This window comes from Podarcis raffonei, chromosome 3 (genome assembly GCF_027172205.1).
Source record: "Podarcis raffonei isolate rPodRaf1 chromosome 3, rPodRaf1.pri, whole genome shotgun sequence".
NCBI classification, from domain to species: domain Eukaryota; kingdom Metazoa; phylum Chordata; class Lepidosauria; order Squamata; family Lacertidae; genus Podarcis; species Podarcis raffonei.
Genome location: NC_070604.1, coordinates 4,788,064 through 4,802,539, shown reverse-complemented (window position 1 = coordinate 4,802,539; position 14,476 = coordinate 4,788,064). Strand labels below are relative to the sequence as shown.

The following is a 14,476-nucleotide window of genomic DNA, read 5'->3' as shown; positions in this document are numbered from 1 at the left end:
GTGTGGGGGTAGGACCGGGGGCGGGGAGGAAATAACCATCAGGAATCGTAAGTTGAATCCAACTCTCAGTAACATTTAGGATAAACAAAAGCACCCTTTCATTCAGTATTTTACTGAACACTAGAAAGAAATAGGATTACATGTTACTTAGTAACTAGCAATTGTTAGGTGATGTTCTCAAACTTTTCCAAATCACCCACAATGGAATTTTGAAGATGATTTGCAGACTTTATGCTTCTCAGTTGTGGCTTCTCCTAATTTAGCTTCTCCCTACTTAGCCCATTTTTTCTCTCTGCTGAACAGAAAGTGACATCCCTTGAGATATTTGAAGATGGCTATCGTATCTACTCTCAATCTCCTCTTACCCAGGCTGAACCTACCCAGCTCCCCCAACCGTTCCTCATAAGGCTTGGTTTCCAGATCCTTGATTATCTCCTCTGCACACCTTCCAGCTTGTCAATATCCTTCTTAAACTGAGGTGCCCAGATCTGGACACAGGACTCTGGGTGTGGTTTGACTGAGGCAGAATAGAACTTTTGACAGTCTACTTTACTAAATTCCATATTTTTATGTTGTGAACCACCCTGTGTTCTTTAGGTAATGGGAAGTATACAAATGTAAATAAAAATTATAATAATACCTGTAGATGCAGCCTAGAGTAGCATTAGCTTTTTTGCAGGTGCATCACAGTGTTGACTCCTGTTAAGCTTGTGGTCTTCTAAGACCCCTTAGATCACTTTCACATGCATTGCTGGCAAGCCATGTGCTCCCCCCATCTTATATTTGTGCATCTGGTTCTTCTTGCCTGCATGTAGAACCAGGCATTTGGCCTATTGAAATTCATTTTGTTAGCTTGGGCCCAGTTCTCCAATCTGCTAAGGTCATCTTGAATCCCGATTCTGTCTCCTGCGGCACTTGCTACATCTCAGAAGAATGGTATTGTATATACATATTTGTGTTGTGTGTTTATCACTTCACTTGAGTGTCACAAGAGCACCAAAGCAATCTTTATACAATTCTATTCATACAGTCAAATAACTCAAATGTTTTATCAAATTGTCTGTACACCTTGTTTTATCAAATGCTTTGTCAAAATGTCTGTATACATTAGTAACATTTGCTTCAAGTGAAATCAAAGTTGCAGCAAACTGCATGCTGAAATTAATTTTAGAAATTCTCCCTGTTAAACTGGAATTTGAAGAGAGTGGAATGAGAGCAGACTCATGCAGTGATGAAGGAGTGGGAAATGTGTCCAATATTGCACCCACCAGGGCAAAGAAGTCACTGCTCCTTACTCTTGTTAGGAGCATTTATGCATTTCTGTTTCAGTAAATTCTGATGTGAATGGATGAAGCTTTGCACCTCCTAGACTAATGTGTGTTTTGGAATATATTAATCCTCCTGATTTCTCATTTCTTTGAATTCAATGATACAGTTCCTGTTTCAAAAACCATATTTAAGTGTGGGTGAAATGCACTTAGAAATTCATACATTGGGATAAAATGCATAATTAAACAGCATATTCCGTGATTAAATATGCAGAACAACAAAAAACCCCAACAGATTAGTGTGCAAATGGGATGCAATGGGTTCACAACATTAGCTTAGGGATGGATGATAAATACATGGACTGATCCTTCCACTTAATGTAGGTGAAGGTTGAAATCTGGAGCAGAGTCCTGTCAGCAGATTTGAAAGAATGGGAAGTATTATAGCAGAAGACATTGAACTTAAGCACCAACACTTTGAACTGGGCTTAGACACTTACAGGCAACCATAATAGCTGAACTCAAATTGGTGTTGTGCAAGTTGCCCCTTGGCCCGGTAGGGACATGAGCCTTGTACTGGTTTGTTTTCAATGGGATTCCCACACAGAGGGCCTTGCAGCAGACTTAACAGAATGTTTCTAGAGTATGGACAAGAGTTGCAAAGTATATTTCAGAGCTTGTTTACCAGATTTGTATTCTGCTTTTTGACTAGTGTCCCCAGAGCAGTTCACAACAGCCATTTGTTGTTGTTGTTTAGTCGTTTAGTCGTGTCTGACTCTTCGTGACCCCATGGACCAGAGCACGCCAGGCACTCTTGTCTTCCACTGCCTTCTGCAGTTTGGTCAGACTCATGCTGGTAGCTGTCGTCCCCTTCTCCTTGTGCCCTCCATCTTTCCCAACGTCAGGGTCTTTTCCAGGGAGTCTTCTCTTCTCATGAGATGGCCAAAGTATTGGAGCCTCAGCTTCACAATCTGTCCTTCCAGTGAGCACTCAGGGCTGATTTCCTTAAGAATGGAGAGGTTTGATCTTCTTGCAGTCCATGGGACTCTCAAGAGTCTCCTCCAGCACCATAATTCAAAAGCATCAATTCTTCGGCAATCAGCCTTCTTTATGGTCCAGCTCTCACTTCCACACTTCACTACTGGGAAAACCATGGCTTTAACTATACGGACCTTTGTCGGCAAGGTGATGTCTCTGCTTTTTAAGATGCTGTCTAGGTTTGTCATTAAGAACCATAAAATAAATGAGGCCATTTGTGTTTGTCTTTTAAGATACCAATTTTGAAAACAAAACCACCACAACAAAATTTTAACTCCCCCCCCCTCCACCTATGGATAATATCTAGTTCTTCTGAATATGAGGGAGGAGAGGAGCTGAAGGAGCTGATTTATGAACTGAGGCATGGAATGGCATCTCAGTCTCCACCTCCTTCTTTCTGTTTCCTGGTTTTCTCAGGGTTGATAGTTGGCCTTTCATGGATGCTCTGACGAGATGTCAGTTTGGCTGGCCCTTGAGCTGATTTGCTGTACCTGCAGTTCATACTTCTGTCTTCTGCAAAAGAAGACCATAGAATCATAGAACTGTAGAGTTGCACGGGACCACGAACATCATCTTGGGCAACCTCCTGCAACACAGGAATCTTTTGCCCAGTGCTTTCCTTCTAGAAAAAAAGGTGCCAGCAATGTGTACCCCTGAGTGCCCCCAGAAAAAAGCACTGCTTTCGCCCAACGTGGGGCACGAACCCACAAACTTGAGATTAAGAATCTTACGCTCATATTTCTTCCCTTGGTCTTGACTTTATGACTGCATCACCTGGAGGACAGGACACGCCAAAGATAGATCCCACGATCTGCCTAGCTGAACATGTTTCCCCCCCAGAAAAGTTTGTATTGCTAACCGTTTTTTGCTTTCTGTTTCATTTTTAGAGCACCTTCCCTCTTAAATTTTGTGGACTCTGGTCAAAGAACATCAGCTGGCTTACTGGGCACCAACCACAAGATGGCGATAATGTCACAGTAGAAAGAGGCCAGACTTTGTTCTTGGATACAAGCACAAGCATCCTTAACTTGCTTCATGTCAAAGGTTTGAGCAAATTTCGTCCTCTCCTATCCCACCCACCCCCCCATAGGAAGGAAATGGCATCTATTCATTTGCTATATTCTGTTGCTTTATTAACACTTAAACCTCTTCTTTTATGTATGTGGAATTGTTCAGCGCTGCTTGAGGGGCAAGATACTTTTCTGCTTTGTTTCACTATACACCTGCACATGAAAGAGTAACAACAGCAAAGGTCTCACTAATAAGCTGCTACTGCTGCAGATGAATGTGGAGAATTCATGTTGCCCCTTGCAGCTTCCACCGCTGAGGCCTGTGTGTCAGAAGGCCAGTAGCTTGAAAGCTAAAATAAATAAACTTAAGGAAGTTCATGTGAGGAAAGTTTCCTCTCTTCTCCATGCCACCCCTGAAAAGCTTCTCTAGGGGGCTAGGGGGCCTTTCTGACCAACGTGGCCCTGGGCAAAGGAAAGGAATGAAAGGGAAAGGAAGCCTTCTTCCAGGAATTTCCTTAAGTTACACTTATTTTAAGATCCAAGGCAATGTGTTTATAGAATCGTTTAATGGCTTACCACCATCTACATGCATGATGTTCTAATCTAAAATAGGTAAAGGTAAAGGTCCTCTGACTGTTAGGTCCAGTTGTGGACAACTCTGGGGTTGCGGCGCTCATCTCGCTTTACTGGCCGAGGGAGCCAGCGTTTGTCCGCAGACAGCTTCGAGGTCATGTGGCCAGCATGACTAAGCCGCTTCTGGTGAAACCAGAGGAGCACACGGAAACTCTGTTTACCTTCCCACTGAGCGGTACCTATTTATCTACTTGTACTTTGATGTGCTTTCGAACAGCTAGGTTGGCAGGAGCTGGGACTGAGCAACGGGAGCTCACCCCGTCGCGGGGATTTGAACCGCCGACCTTCCGATCGGTAAGCCCTAGGCTCAGTGGTTTAGACCAGAGTGCCACGGAGTGGAATAATTTTCCACAGGTCCATTGCATTACCTCTATTTTCAAAGGCATTTTTGCATAGGATGCATACAAATACAGTAAAAAGGTAAAGGTAAAGGACCCCTGACAGTTAAGTCCAGTCACGGATGACTCTGGGGTTGCGGCGCTCATCTTGCTTTACTGGCTGAGGGAGCTGACCTTTGTCCACAGACAGTTTTTCTGGGTCATGTGGCCAGTATGACTAAGCCGCTTCTGGTGAACCAGAGCTGTGCACGGAAATGCCATTTACCTTCCCGCTGGAACGGTACCTATTTATCTACTTGCACTTTGATGTGCTTTCGAACTGCTAGGTTGGCAGGAGCAGGGACTGAGCAACGGGAGCTCACCCCATCACAGGGATTCAAACCACTGACCTTCTGATCAGCAAGCCCTAGGATCTGTGGTTTAGACCACAGAGCCACCTGCATCCCAATCTAAAATAGGAGCAGGTAAGCAACAGGGGAATGGAAGCATGGGGAAGAATGTGTGGTTGTTTCAATTGCAATGGACTTTGGCATAGTGGCAGTCGAGAACAGGGACCAGCAGTGGGCGAGGGAGAAGCAGATCCAGTGGGAAAAGGAGAAGGTGGGAGAGAGAAAGCGAGTTGGTGCCATCATGGGAGAAATGTTTAAAGAATAACTGGGAGTCCAAGCAGTCAGAGTGAGCACAGGCTCTTTGGGGGCCTTTAGTACTTGCTGGGGTTCTCCTCCTCCTCTATTAAATTTGTATACTGCCCTTTGTTCAACAATCACTGCATAAAAATACAAAACGAGAACACAAAGTACACAGTATAACAGAAACAAACCAATAAGCCCACTGCATTGTGTGCTTGCAGTGTGGCTATGCCTTGAGGTGGGAGAAGCCACAGAGGAGCAAAGGTGTTGCACCCAAGCGCATACACAAGCTCTTACTCTCTGTGCTCCTGGCTGTAATGATGTTCCCTAAGTCTGAGCGGAAGGAGCTGGTTTTATATGAACTGTTGCATTTCTCATTGGACCTGGTTGTGCTTCTCACAGAACAGCTCCAGTTCACACACGTCCAGCAACGTGTGCTGTGTAAAAAGGCAACGATGGTGTGTGCGTGTTCTAAAACGTATCTGGAAGGTGAGGAAACTCTTCGTTGCTCTGCATTGCTGCATGCCGGCATAATTAAAAGGTTGGAGCAAGACCAGGGAGAGCCCAATTCAAATAGTCATTCAGTCATGAAACTTACTGGGTGACCTTAGACTAGCTGTTCTCTCCAGCCTAACCTGCCTTGCAGGGGTGATAAGATAAAGTGGGGGAGTGGAGAACCATGCACACGTTGGAGGAAGGGTGGGGTAGGCATTCCATCAATTTAATGTCCTGTAGAAGCTGGCCGGAGCGGTACCTATTTATTTACTTGCACTTTGACGTGCTTTCGAACTGCTAGGTTGGCAGGAGCAGGGACCGAGCAACAGGAGCTCACCCCATCGCGGGGATTCGAACCACCGGCCTTCTGACCAACAAGCCCTAGGCTCAGTGGTTTACACCACAGCACCACATAATATATACACATGCAAACTTGTGCATGTGGGCGCATACATGCGCCCACGTCACACACTGTTTCAGAGGTTCTCACGGAGTCTCATTTATGGTGTTGTAACTTTTGTTAGAAAAACAGAAGTTGGAGTTTTTCACCCAAAGGAGGAGCCCTGTTAAGGCAGAGTGCTGTGAAGAAATTCAACTAATTTCCTTCAGTTTCGTTGAAAGATAGTTCTATCAACAGAGTGTGGGAAAAGACACAGAAAAAAAGAAGGTTTAGATAAGGGACAGGGCTTTGAAGGTTGCATTTTAATTCTTCAGTATTATACCTATTGATTTCCAGTTTTTCCATGGAGCAATTCTCATCATCTTCATCTGAAGATGTTAACAGCTAATGAGGCTTAATTCTACAAAAAAGTTTTATCTGCTGGCATCTGGAGATCAAAGTGCTGTGGAAGGCAGGCTGCTGTTTTGTTTTCTTCCAGTATTTGCTGGCAATCCTTTTAAAGTGAAGTTTCAAGTTCTATATCTAAGTCAGAGGCAGGTTTGTCCTGATCCCACCACAATCCCATTATTATTATTTTTTAAAAATCTGCTCAATATAAAGGTGCATGGGTATGAATTGACGTGTGGTCCATGTGAAGCCAGTAGCTTGACTTAAAAAATAAATGCTTTCACTGACTAGACATCTTCATTATTTTTATACTGCATTGCCTGAATGTAGTTCCCGTTTATCTAATCCATTTTTTTAGTTTTGCTCAAACATTTTCAGATATAACTATGGATTCAGTTTTTAGTTAGTATTCGGTTTTTATCATTAAAAAATGCTATAATTTAAATACCATCAGAATGATTCTAGCAATGACCATGTTGTATTTTTTTTAAAAAAACACACCAAATAAATTCCACCAACTAATGGGCAGTCTACTTCAGTATACCGGTATATATTTGTGTGTGTGTGGTTTTTATTATTAAAGAAGGAAACTTCTTTACCTTCTGTTTATATGTTGTATCTAGGATTGTCGTAGACTTGGAAAAGCTATGTACAAAGGGGAAATACCTGTTTGCCATTCAGATGGAATTCAGTTGGAATAGGAAGAAAATCCCATCAAATATCAGTTGATTGATTTTCAGGACCTTTGATCTTTGTAAATTCTGATTTGTGACGCTGGTGGCGCTGTGGGTTAAACCACAGAGCCTAGGACTTGCTGATCAGAAGGTCAGCGGTTCGAATCCCTGTGATGGGGTGAGCTCCCGTTTCTCGGTCCCTGCTCCTGCCAACCTAGCAGTTCAAAAGCACGTCAAAGTGCAAGTAGATAAATAGGTACCGCTCCAGCGGGAAGGTAAACAGCGTTTCCGTGCGCTGCTCTGGTTTGCCAGAAGCGGCTTCGTCATGCTGGCCACATGACCCGGAAGATGTACGCCGGCTCCCTCGGCCAATAAAGCGAGATGAGCGCCGCAACCCCAGAGTTGGTCACGACTGGACCTAATGGTCAGGGGTCCCTTTACCTTTACCTTTAAAGAATGCACACATCTATTTCTAGACCTGCCAAGGATGAGGCAACAGCTTGCGCATGAGATTCCTACAGCTCTTATTAGCCAACAAAGTTGATTATATGCATCTTTGGCAGCTGCTAAGATTCATCCCAGGCTTCTCTGGTGCCTCAGTGAAAGTTAATCCTAGCTCTATTAACAAAAGAAATTGCATTCCACTTCTGCAAAGCTTTAGCAAAAGGGTTGATCAGTACATTTCCTCTACTTGCACAATGTAAGAAGTGGCACAGGTGGAGTTTAATAAGAGCCTTGGTGTGATTGCTTGGTTTCTCATTGCTTTGTTACATAACCCAATGACTGGCAGTGGAATGGGTAAACTGTGTGGTTGAGACAACATGACAGATCTGTCTGCACGTGCAAATTGTCACTTGATGCTGCAGTCATCAGATAATGAACATGCATGTGTGAGCCAACTCTGTTTGCTCTCCAAATATTAAAGACCTTAAATTTTGTAGGAACTCTCCAAAACAATTACAGCTTTGATGTGCTAAGATTTTTTCTTAGATACCACCTTTGCCAGGCAAGTCACTCCACACATGGGAAGTGTGGATTGATGGTTGCCTTAATTCACCTCATTTCTTACCATCCCTCTATTTCATTCCTCCAGATCTTGAAATGTCGTGCCTTCATTAGCCAATCGGTTTATTGTATTGGCTTTTCAAATATGGACACTGATTAATCACTTCTTCCCATAGCAGCTGCTGCAGAGGAAGTTGCAGAGCAGGTTCTGTGTATAATAAACAGCCAGGTTGTTTTAGCTTTAACGTTTCGGTTGAAATTAGAAATAGTCCTGGCCTCTACAGATCAGATGTCATCATAATGCGCTGTGGTCTAAACCACAGAGTCTCTTGGGCTTGCCAATTGGAAGGTCAGCGGTTTGAATCTGTGCAACAGGGTGAGTTCCTGTTGCTCTGTCCCATCTCCTGCCAACCTAGCAGTTCGAAAGCATACCAGCGCAAGTAGATAAATAGGTATCGCTCCGGCGGGAAGGTAAACGCCGTTTCCATGTACTCTGGCTTCTGTCACGGTGATCCATTGCACCAGAAGTGGTTTAGTCATACTGGCCACATGACCCGGAAAGCTGTCTGCAGACAAACACCGGCTCCCCTAGCCTGAAAGCAGAGATGAATTCATCTGGACTTAACTGTCCAGGGCTCTTTTACCTTACTTTACCTTGAATTCAAATAGTGATGCTGCCTGAGTAACTGCTTAAACAATTGGGGAGACAAGGAAGTGATTGCTTGCTATTGTTATGAAAAAGGAGCAATGCAGAAGCGAGCTCCAGATGGCTGGAATGGTAAACAGGAAGCTGATGTTATGGGACTGTACCGTGGGAACCAGGGACGGTCTATTCAGTGCACTGAGCACCGGATGTTAGCTCAGAGTGGCACATGACCCTGTACTGGAAGTACATGGGTGGAGTTATTCTCTCTCTGCAGTTGGGATGAGAGAGTACAGACATGATTTCTCTGTACTGCTGGAACGACAGAAATAAAGGCATGTTTACCCATTGCAGGACTGCTGTTTCTTATCTTTCTGAAGGCCATACAAATAAATTAAGGTAAAGGTAAAGGTACCCCTGCCTGTACGGGCCAGTCGTGTCCGACTCTAGGGTTGCGCGCTCATCTCGCTCAAGAGGCCGGGAGCCGGCGCCGTCTGAAGACACTTCCAGGTCACGTGGCCAGCATGACGAAGCTGCAGCTGGCGAGCCAGCACCAGCGCAGCACACGGAAACGCCATTTACCTTCCCACTATAAAGCGGTCCCTATTTATCTACTTGCACTTAGGGGTGCTTTCGAACTGCTAGGTGGGCAGGAGCTGGGACCGAATGACGGGAGCTCACCCTGCTGTGGGAATTCGAACCGCCGACCTTACGATCAGCAAGTCCTAGGCACTGAGGTTTTACCCACAGCGCCACCCGCGTCCCTACAAATAAATTATCTATGTAATATATAGGGAGCCCACCCCCCAATATACAGAACACCCACTGTCATTCGTGCTGTTCCAGAGCAAGCACAAATGCCTGCATGTTATGGTCATAACCTTTCTTCCTCTCTGGCATTTGTTTTCTTTGGCACACACGGCCACATTTGACTAACCACACAGAACGCGATGCTGTTTCATTTCTGTTCATGTGGCGCAGTTTTCCTCCAGAAGAGATGCCTTCTTCGAGCTGCTGATTAAATCACCCTTGCTTGGCACTGGTACTGTCAGGAAGGAGTCCAAGCAGCTTGCAAGGGAGCCCATGCCATCTGAACAGATGGGCACACATGCAGATGGCCAAGAAACATGGACATCAGTTTGGGGAGTTGATTTCTGACTGAGAGTGTTCAAGCATCTGCCTGTGTATAACTCAGAGTGGGAGGAAGGCTTTGATCCAGAAAAGTGCTTTCATACACTGCTTGACTTTAAGCACACATTGAGTTCTATGAATTCTAATGGGAGCACTTGCATATTAAAAATCCAGCACCTGTTTAAATGCCTTGCTTAACTGGGACTGGAATTGGTATCCCTAGTGTGCTGTGGATCTGCAGTTGGTGAAAAAATATGTTTAATGCAAGCTGGATAAATGTAATGCAAAAATTGCTATATAGTGCATGTAAGAAATCCTCAAAGTTAGACTGACCAGTATAGCTAATGACAAAAGTATGGTACTGATGTCATCATCCTCCTGTCCTGAATTTCTCATCTGCATTATTTTTTTACTTTCCTTGAAATTCCTATTGTTGGCCTCAAACACCCGCCCAGGAATCTCACCAATCTTTCTGAAATCATCCTCTCTTTTCGTTATGCACAAGAGCAAATCTCCAAAGGTTTAAGTCTTGCTAATTGTAAGATAGACTCTTCTGGTTTTTCTTTACCTTTACCTCTGTGGGACTCTCCCCTAGGTAACATTAACTTTGTTATATTTTGAGTACAGCAAAAGGACACGGTTGCTACCTCTAGCTGAGGTTTGTGTAGTCTCTCGTGCCCAATGGAAATATGCAATCTAACAGTGATGCCAGTTCAGGAGAAAGTCGCAAGTGATATGTAGCAGAAATAAAAACAAAAAAACCCCAGGAAAGGAGGAATGGCTGAGTGGCCCCTTGTGCGATACCTACAAGGCTAGCATGTTCCCTGGCCGATTTCCATTTACATTTCACAGACTTTTGTAGCATAGCCTCCTCCCGGGAGCAACCAAGTTCTTTCTTTTTTAAAGGGGGAATGCCTGGGAGTAGAGACTAAAGTTTATTTGAGATGACTGGTAATTTTGATGGTTTCTCAAAGCATCAATCAGCCTCAAGATGTTTCTCTTTACCTTCCTCGTATGAGGGGAAGAGTGCGTTGGGAAATGTCTCTCTTGTAACTATATAGAAGTGATTATTTTTGGTATAATTGTATTTATTTTGCTTGGTAGGTAGGCCGTCATTGCTCTAGTTCATTGATATTTTTACAGAATTACCCTAAGGTCATATGTAAGATATTCCTTGCTTTCTTGGAGAGCCAGAACAAACAGTAGAGAAGCTGGAGCCAAACACTTGCTTGAGTAATATTCATTCTTTTCTGCTCTTAGAAGAGGGGTCAAGTGCTATGAAAGCAAGAATGAGCAGCAGCTTAAAAACAAGGAAAAAACCAACCCTGCAAGGCAGTAGCTGCATATTTATTTTGTACTAACAGAGCACAGGAAGGGATGGGTTCAGAGAACTAGCAGTTAAGACACAGTTGGACCTAAATGCTTGTAAACTTTGAAAATGTTGTAATTAAATCGGGCAAAGGGTTTGAATTTAATCCTTCCCTGTCATTTCCTTTCCTTATGTTTATTCATTTGGTACTCTGGCTCTTAATAAGTGGCTGGATTTTCAAAAAGACAAAATTTACGGCAATGAGAGGAAGCAGCCCTCCCTTCTTTTAAAGTGGAATAGAACTCTGAGCATCACCTGAAAAACAGATTTAGGCTTGCATTTATCACATACATTGACAATGGTTGTATGAGCTCTTTATTTCCCCCCATATAGCTTCAAACACTTCCAATTTTCTTTTCTTAAAAAACTGTGTTTTAGTCATAGTGGTGTGAACAGTTCAGCATAGGGTTTTTCACATGTTTTCTCCCTTAGCCTTCCTCCCACCTGCCCAGGATTCACACTGGCTCACACAGTTCAAGCAAAGTTACTCCACGAATACGAGAGTTTTACTGCAACCTACTGAAGGAAAAGGGATGTGGGTGGCGCTGTGGGTTAAACCACAGAGCTTGGGCTTGCGGATCAGAAGGTCGGCGGTTCGAATCCCCACGACGGGGTGAGCTCCCATTATTTGGTTCCTGCTCCTGCCAACCTAGCAATTTGAAAGCACATCAAGTGCAAGTAGATAAATAGGTACCGCTCCGGCGGGAAGGTAAATGGTGTTTCCGTGCGCTGCTCTGGTTCGTCAGAAGCGACTTAGTCATGCTGGCCACATGACTGGGAAGCTGTCTGCGTACAAACGCCAGCTCCCTCGGCCAGTAAAGCGAGATGAGCTCCGCAACTCCAGAGTCGTCTGCGACTGGACCTAATGGTCAGGGGTCCCTTTACCTTTACCTTTATTGAAGGAAAAGGATTGCTGGTTGCCTCTTTAAAGATTAGTAGCAGCATATCACTGGATATCATTTTTAGTTGGGCCAAAAGGTCACTCATATATTCCAGTAGTCTAATTGGTTTGCTTTCTGTTCTAATTTTATATAGGCTACAATATTCTCCTCAGAATGCAAATAAAGCATTTGACCTGTGCTGCCCATGTCCATATCTGCTTGTAATTCTTCATGTTCATATTGGACACACACACACTTAAGTCTAACCTGAAATAGCAGTGTGGCTGTTTTTCAGTGCAGTAAAATGATGACTTGGCTCTGTATAACCTGTAGTATCTAATATGGAGTTGACCAGCCTCAAATGATGAAGCATGGGAGTTAAAAGTGAGATCAAATGATGCTGCTTTTGTTCTTTGACAATAGGTACTCACATATTCAGTATGAAGATTTATGCACATCACAAAACTCGTTCAGACTACTGGATCTGGCAAACTGTATTAACTGACAAAGTACTAGCACAATCCTATACATGTCTACTCAGAAGTAACCCAACTGAGTTCAATAGGACTTACCCTGAAGTATCAAAACAACACAATTGTTTAGAAATATGGTTTTCTCCTTATTTCATATGTAAATCAGGGCTCTAAAAATCTTTGGTTCCATTTTTGCAAAGCTCCAGGAAAGACTTGCTCTCATGAAAGGTGTTTCTCTTTCTCTTTCTGGAAGATTTTCTCTTTGTGGAAAACATTTTTTATATCAGTATGGGGAACTTTGGCCCTTCGGATGTAGGGAACTGCAGTTCCATGACTCTTACCATTGTTCATGCTTCCAGGGACTGATGGGAATGGGAGTCCAATGATATCTCCATTTCTGTTTTGTATACTACCCAATGTAAATTGTATACCCTTTAACTGCCCTGTTTTAAGCGCGACATCCTGGAATCACAGTAGCCAATCCCAGTTTTTGTTGGATTTCCGGATGTCCCATGTTTTGGTCCGGTGTTCTAGGGTGAGTCTTTGTGCCTGAGCGCTGGACCAAAAGATTCTGGCACTTGTGAGCAGGGTCACGCCAGAGTGCTGAAGGTCCAGCACTCCAACATGACCCTCTAATGAGCCCAGAGTGCTGGTGCTGTGCTCTCATGCCAGGCACTCACCCCACTTTTTTCGGGGTGAGAGGATGCTGCGGGACACATGAGTGGCCCAGGGGCGATGAGTGTCCTAATTTCAGGTAAGAAAAAGTTTGAAACGAAGTATATTAGAGTTTGCCTTTGTTTTTAAATTTATGTTTATTATGTTCAGGATTTTGTTATAAATAAATAAATAAATAAATAAATAAATAAAGCAAGCAAGCAAGCAAGCAAGCAAGCAAGCAAGCAAGCAAGCATAGTAAAGAGTGGGATAAGGAATAAAACATAGTTGTTTTTATTAAATATAAACTTCAAGACATAACCAATACAAGTAAAAATTCACTTTTAAAGACCAGATTATCACAGTGTTGTAGGTGAGGGGAATTGTGGACAGAGTTGGTGCAGATAGCTTCTTTTTTTACCAACATGTCTTTGAAAACCCTCCCATAATGACCTGGTGAGAGCTGCTTCATGCTTTTTCATTTTGGAGATACAGTGGTACTTTGGTTTTTGAATGTAATCTGTTCCGGAAGACTGTTTGAGTTCTGAAACGTTTGAAAACCAAAAATAGCCAACAGCTAGGCCTCAGGATCTTGCACTCAGAGGAAGCCAAATGGCATGTTCGACTTCCGAGGCGTGCTCAAAAACCGAAGCATTTACTTTTGGGTTTATTGCATACAAAAACTGAAATGTTCGTCAACGGAGACTTTCGAAAACCAAGGTACCACTGTAATGTTTGCCCTCTTTGTTGGGGCAGGCGGATAGTGGGGAGATTATATAATCTGCAATGTTGCTGAGACTACACTTTCCTACTGTTAATTATTGTTAATGCTGTTTCTGTTTCAGGAGGCAAGCTTGTGTTTGTTGGCCCTGGGCCAATAGAGCTCCATGCTCATTACATTCTGGTGTCAGATGGAGGAGAACTTCGGGTTGGCTCTCCTGGTCAGCCTTTCTGTGGCAAAGCCCAGCTCCACCTCCAGGGCAGTTTGCACTCTCCAGCATCCTTTCCATATGGGGCCAAATTTCTGGCTGTGAGGAACGGAACCCTTTCCATGCACGGTGAGCTTTAGCCACAATTGTGTGATAGATGTTTCAAAAATGCTCAGCGTTAACAAAACCCATATTTTCCAGTTGATTAAAATAGCTTGCACTCCAATCTCTCTTAAAGAGAACTGTGGAATATTGCGGCAGCCCTGAACATCCACTCTCTGTTATAAAAAGGTGGAGGAATTATTTGCGCCGTCTCTAGTGCTGTAGTAGAGCATCTCCAGGTACGGATGGTCTTATTCTCAGGATAAGGCAGCTTCCTGTAGTGGAAGGGCCAGAGTTCAGTGGTAGAACATGGCTTTGCATGCAGAAAGTCCCAGATTCCATTCCTAGCAGCTCCAGAAGACTGCTTGCCTGAAATCCTGGAGAGCAGCTGCCAGCCTGTGTAGGCAATGCAGGCAA

The 14,476-nt window shown here is 43.7% G+C and overlaps 1 protein-coding gene across 6 annotated transcripts in view; it reads left to right on the top strand.

The window, feature by feature from the left end:
- Positions 1 to 14,476, top strand: part of PKHD1 (PKHD1 ciliary IPT domain containing fibrocystin/polyductin) — a 251,132-nt gene that overhangs the window by 91,731 nt on the left and 144,925 nt on the right. For all 6 annotated transcript variants that reach the window (XR_008329334.1, XM_053380395.1, XM_053380397.1 and 3 more), the window contains 2 exons: positions 3,194 to 3,350; positions 13,874 to 14,086. Coding sequence is in view for 5 of the 6 variants with exons in the window: in XM_053380395.1 (XP_053236370.1) it covers positions 3,194 to 3,350; positions 13,874 to 14,086 (370 nt within the window). In the remaining variant the exon portion in view is untranslated. The remainder of the gene's footprint in view (positions 1 to 3,193; positions 3,351 to 13,873; positions 14,087 to 14,476) is intronic.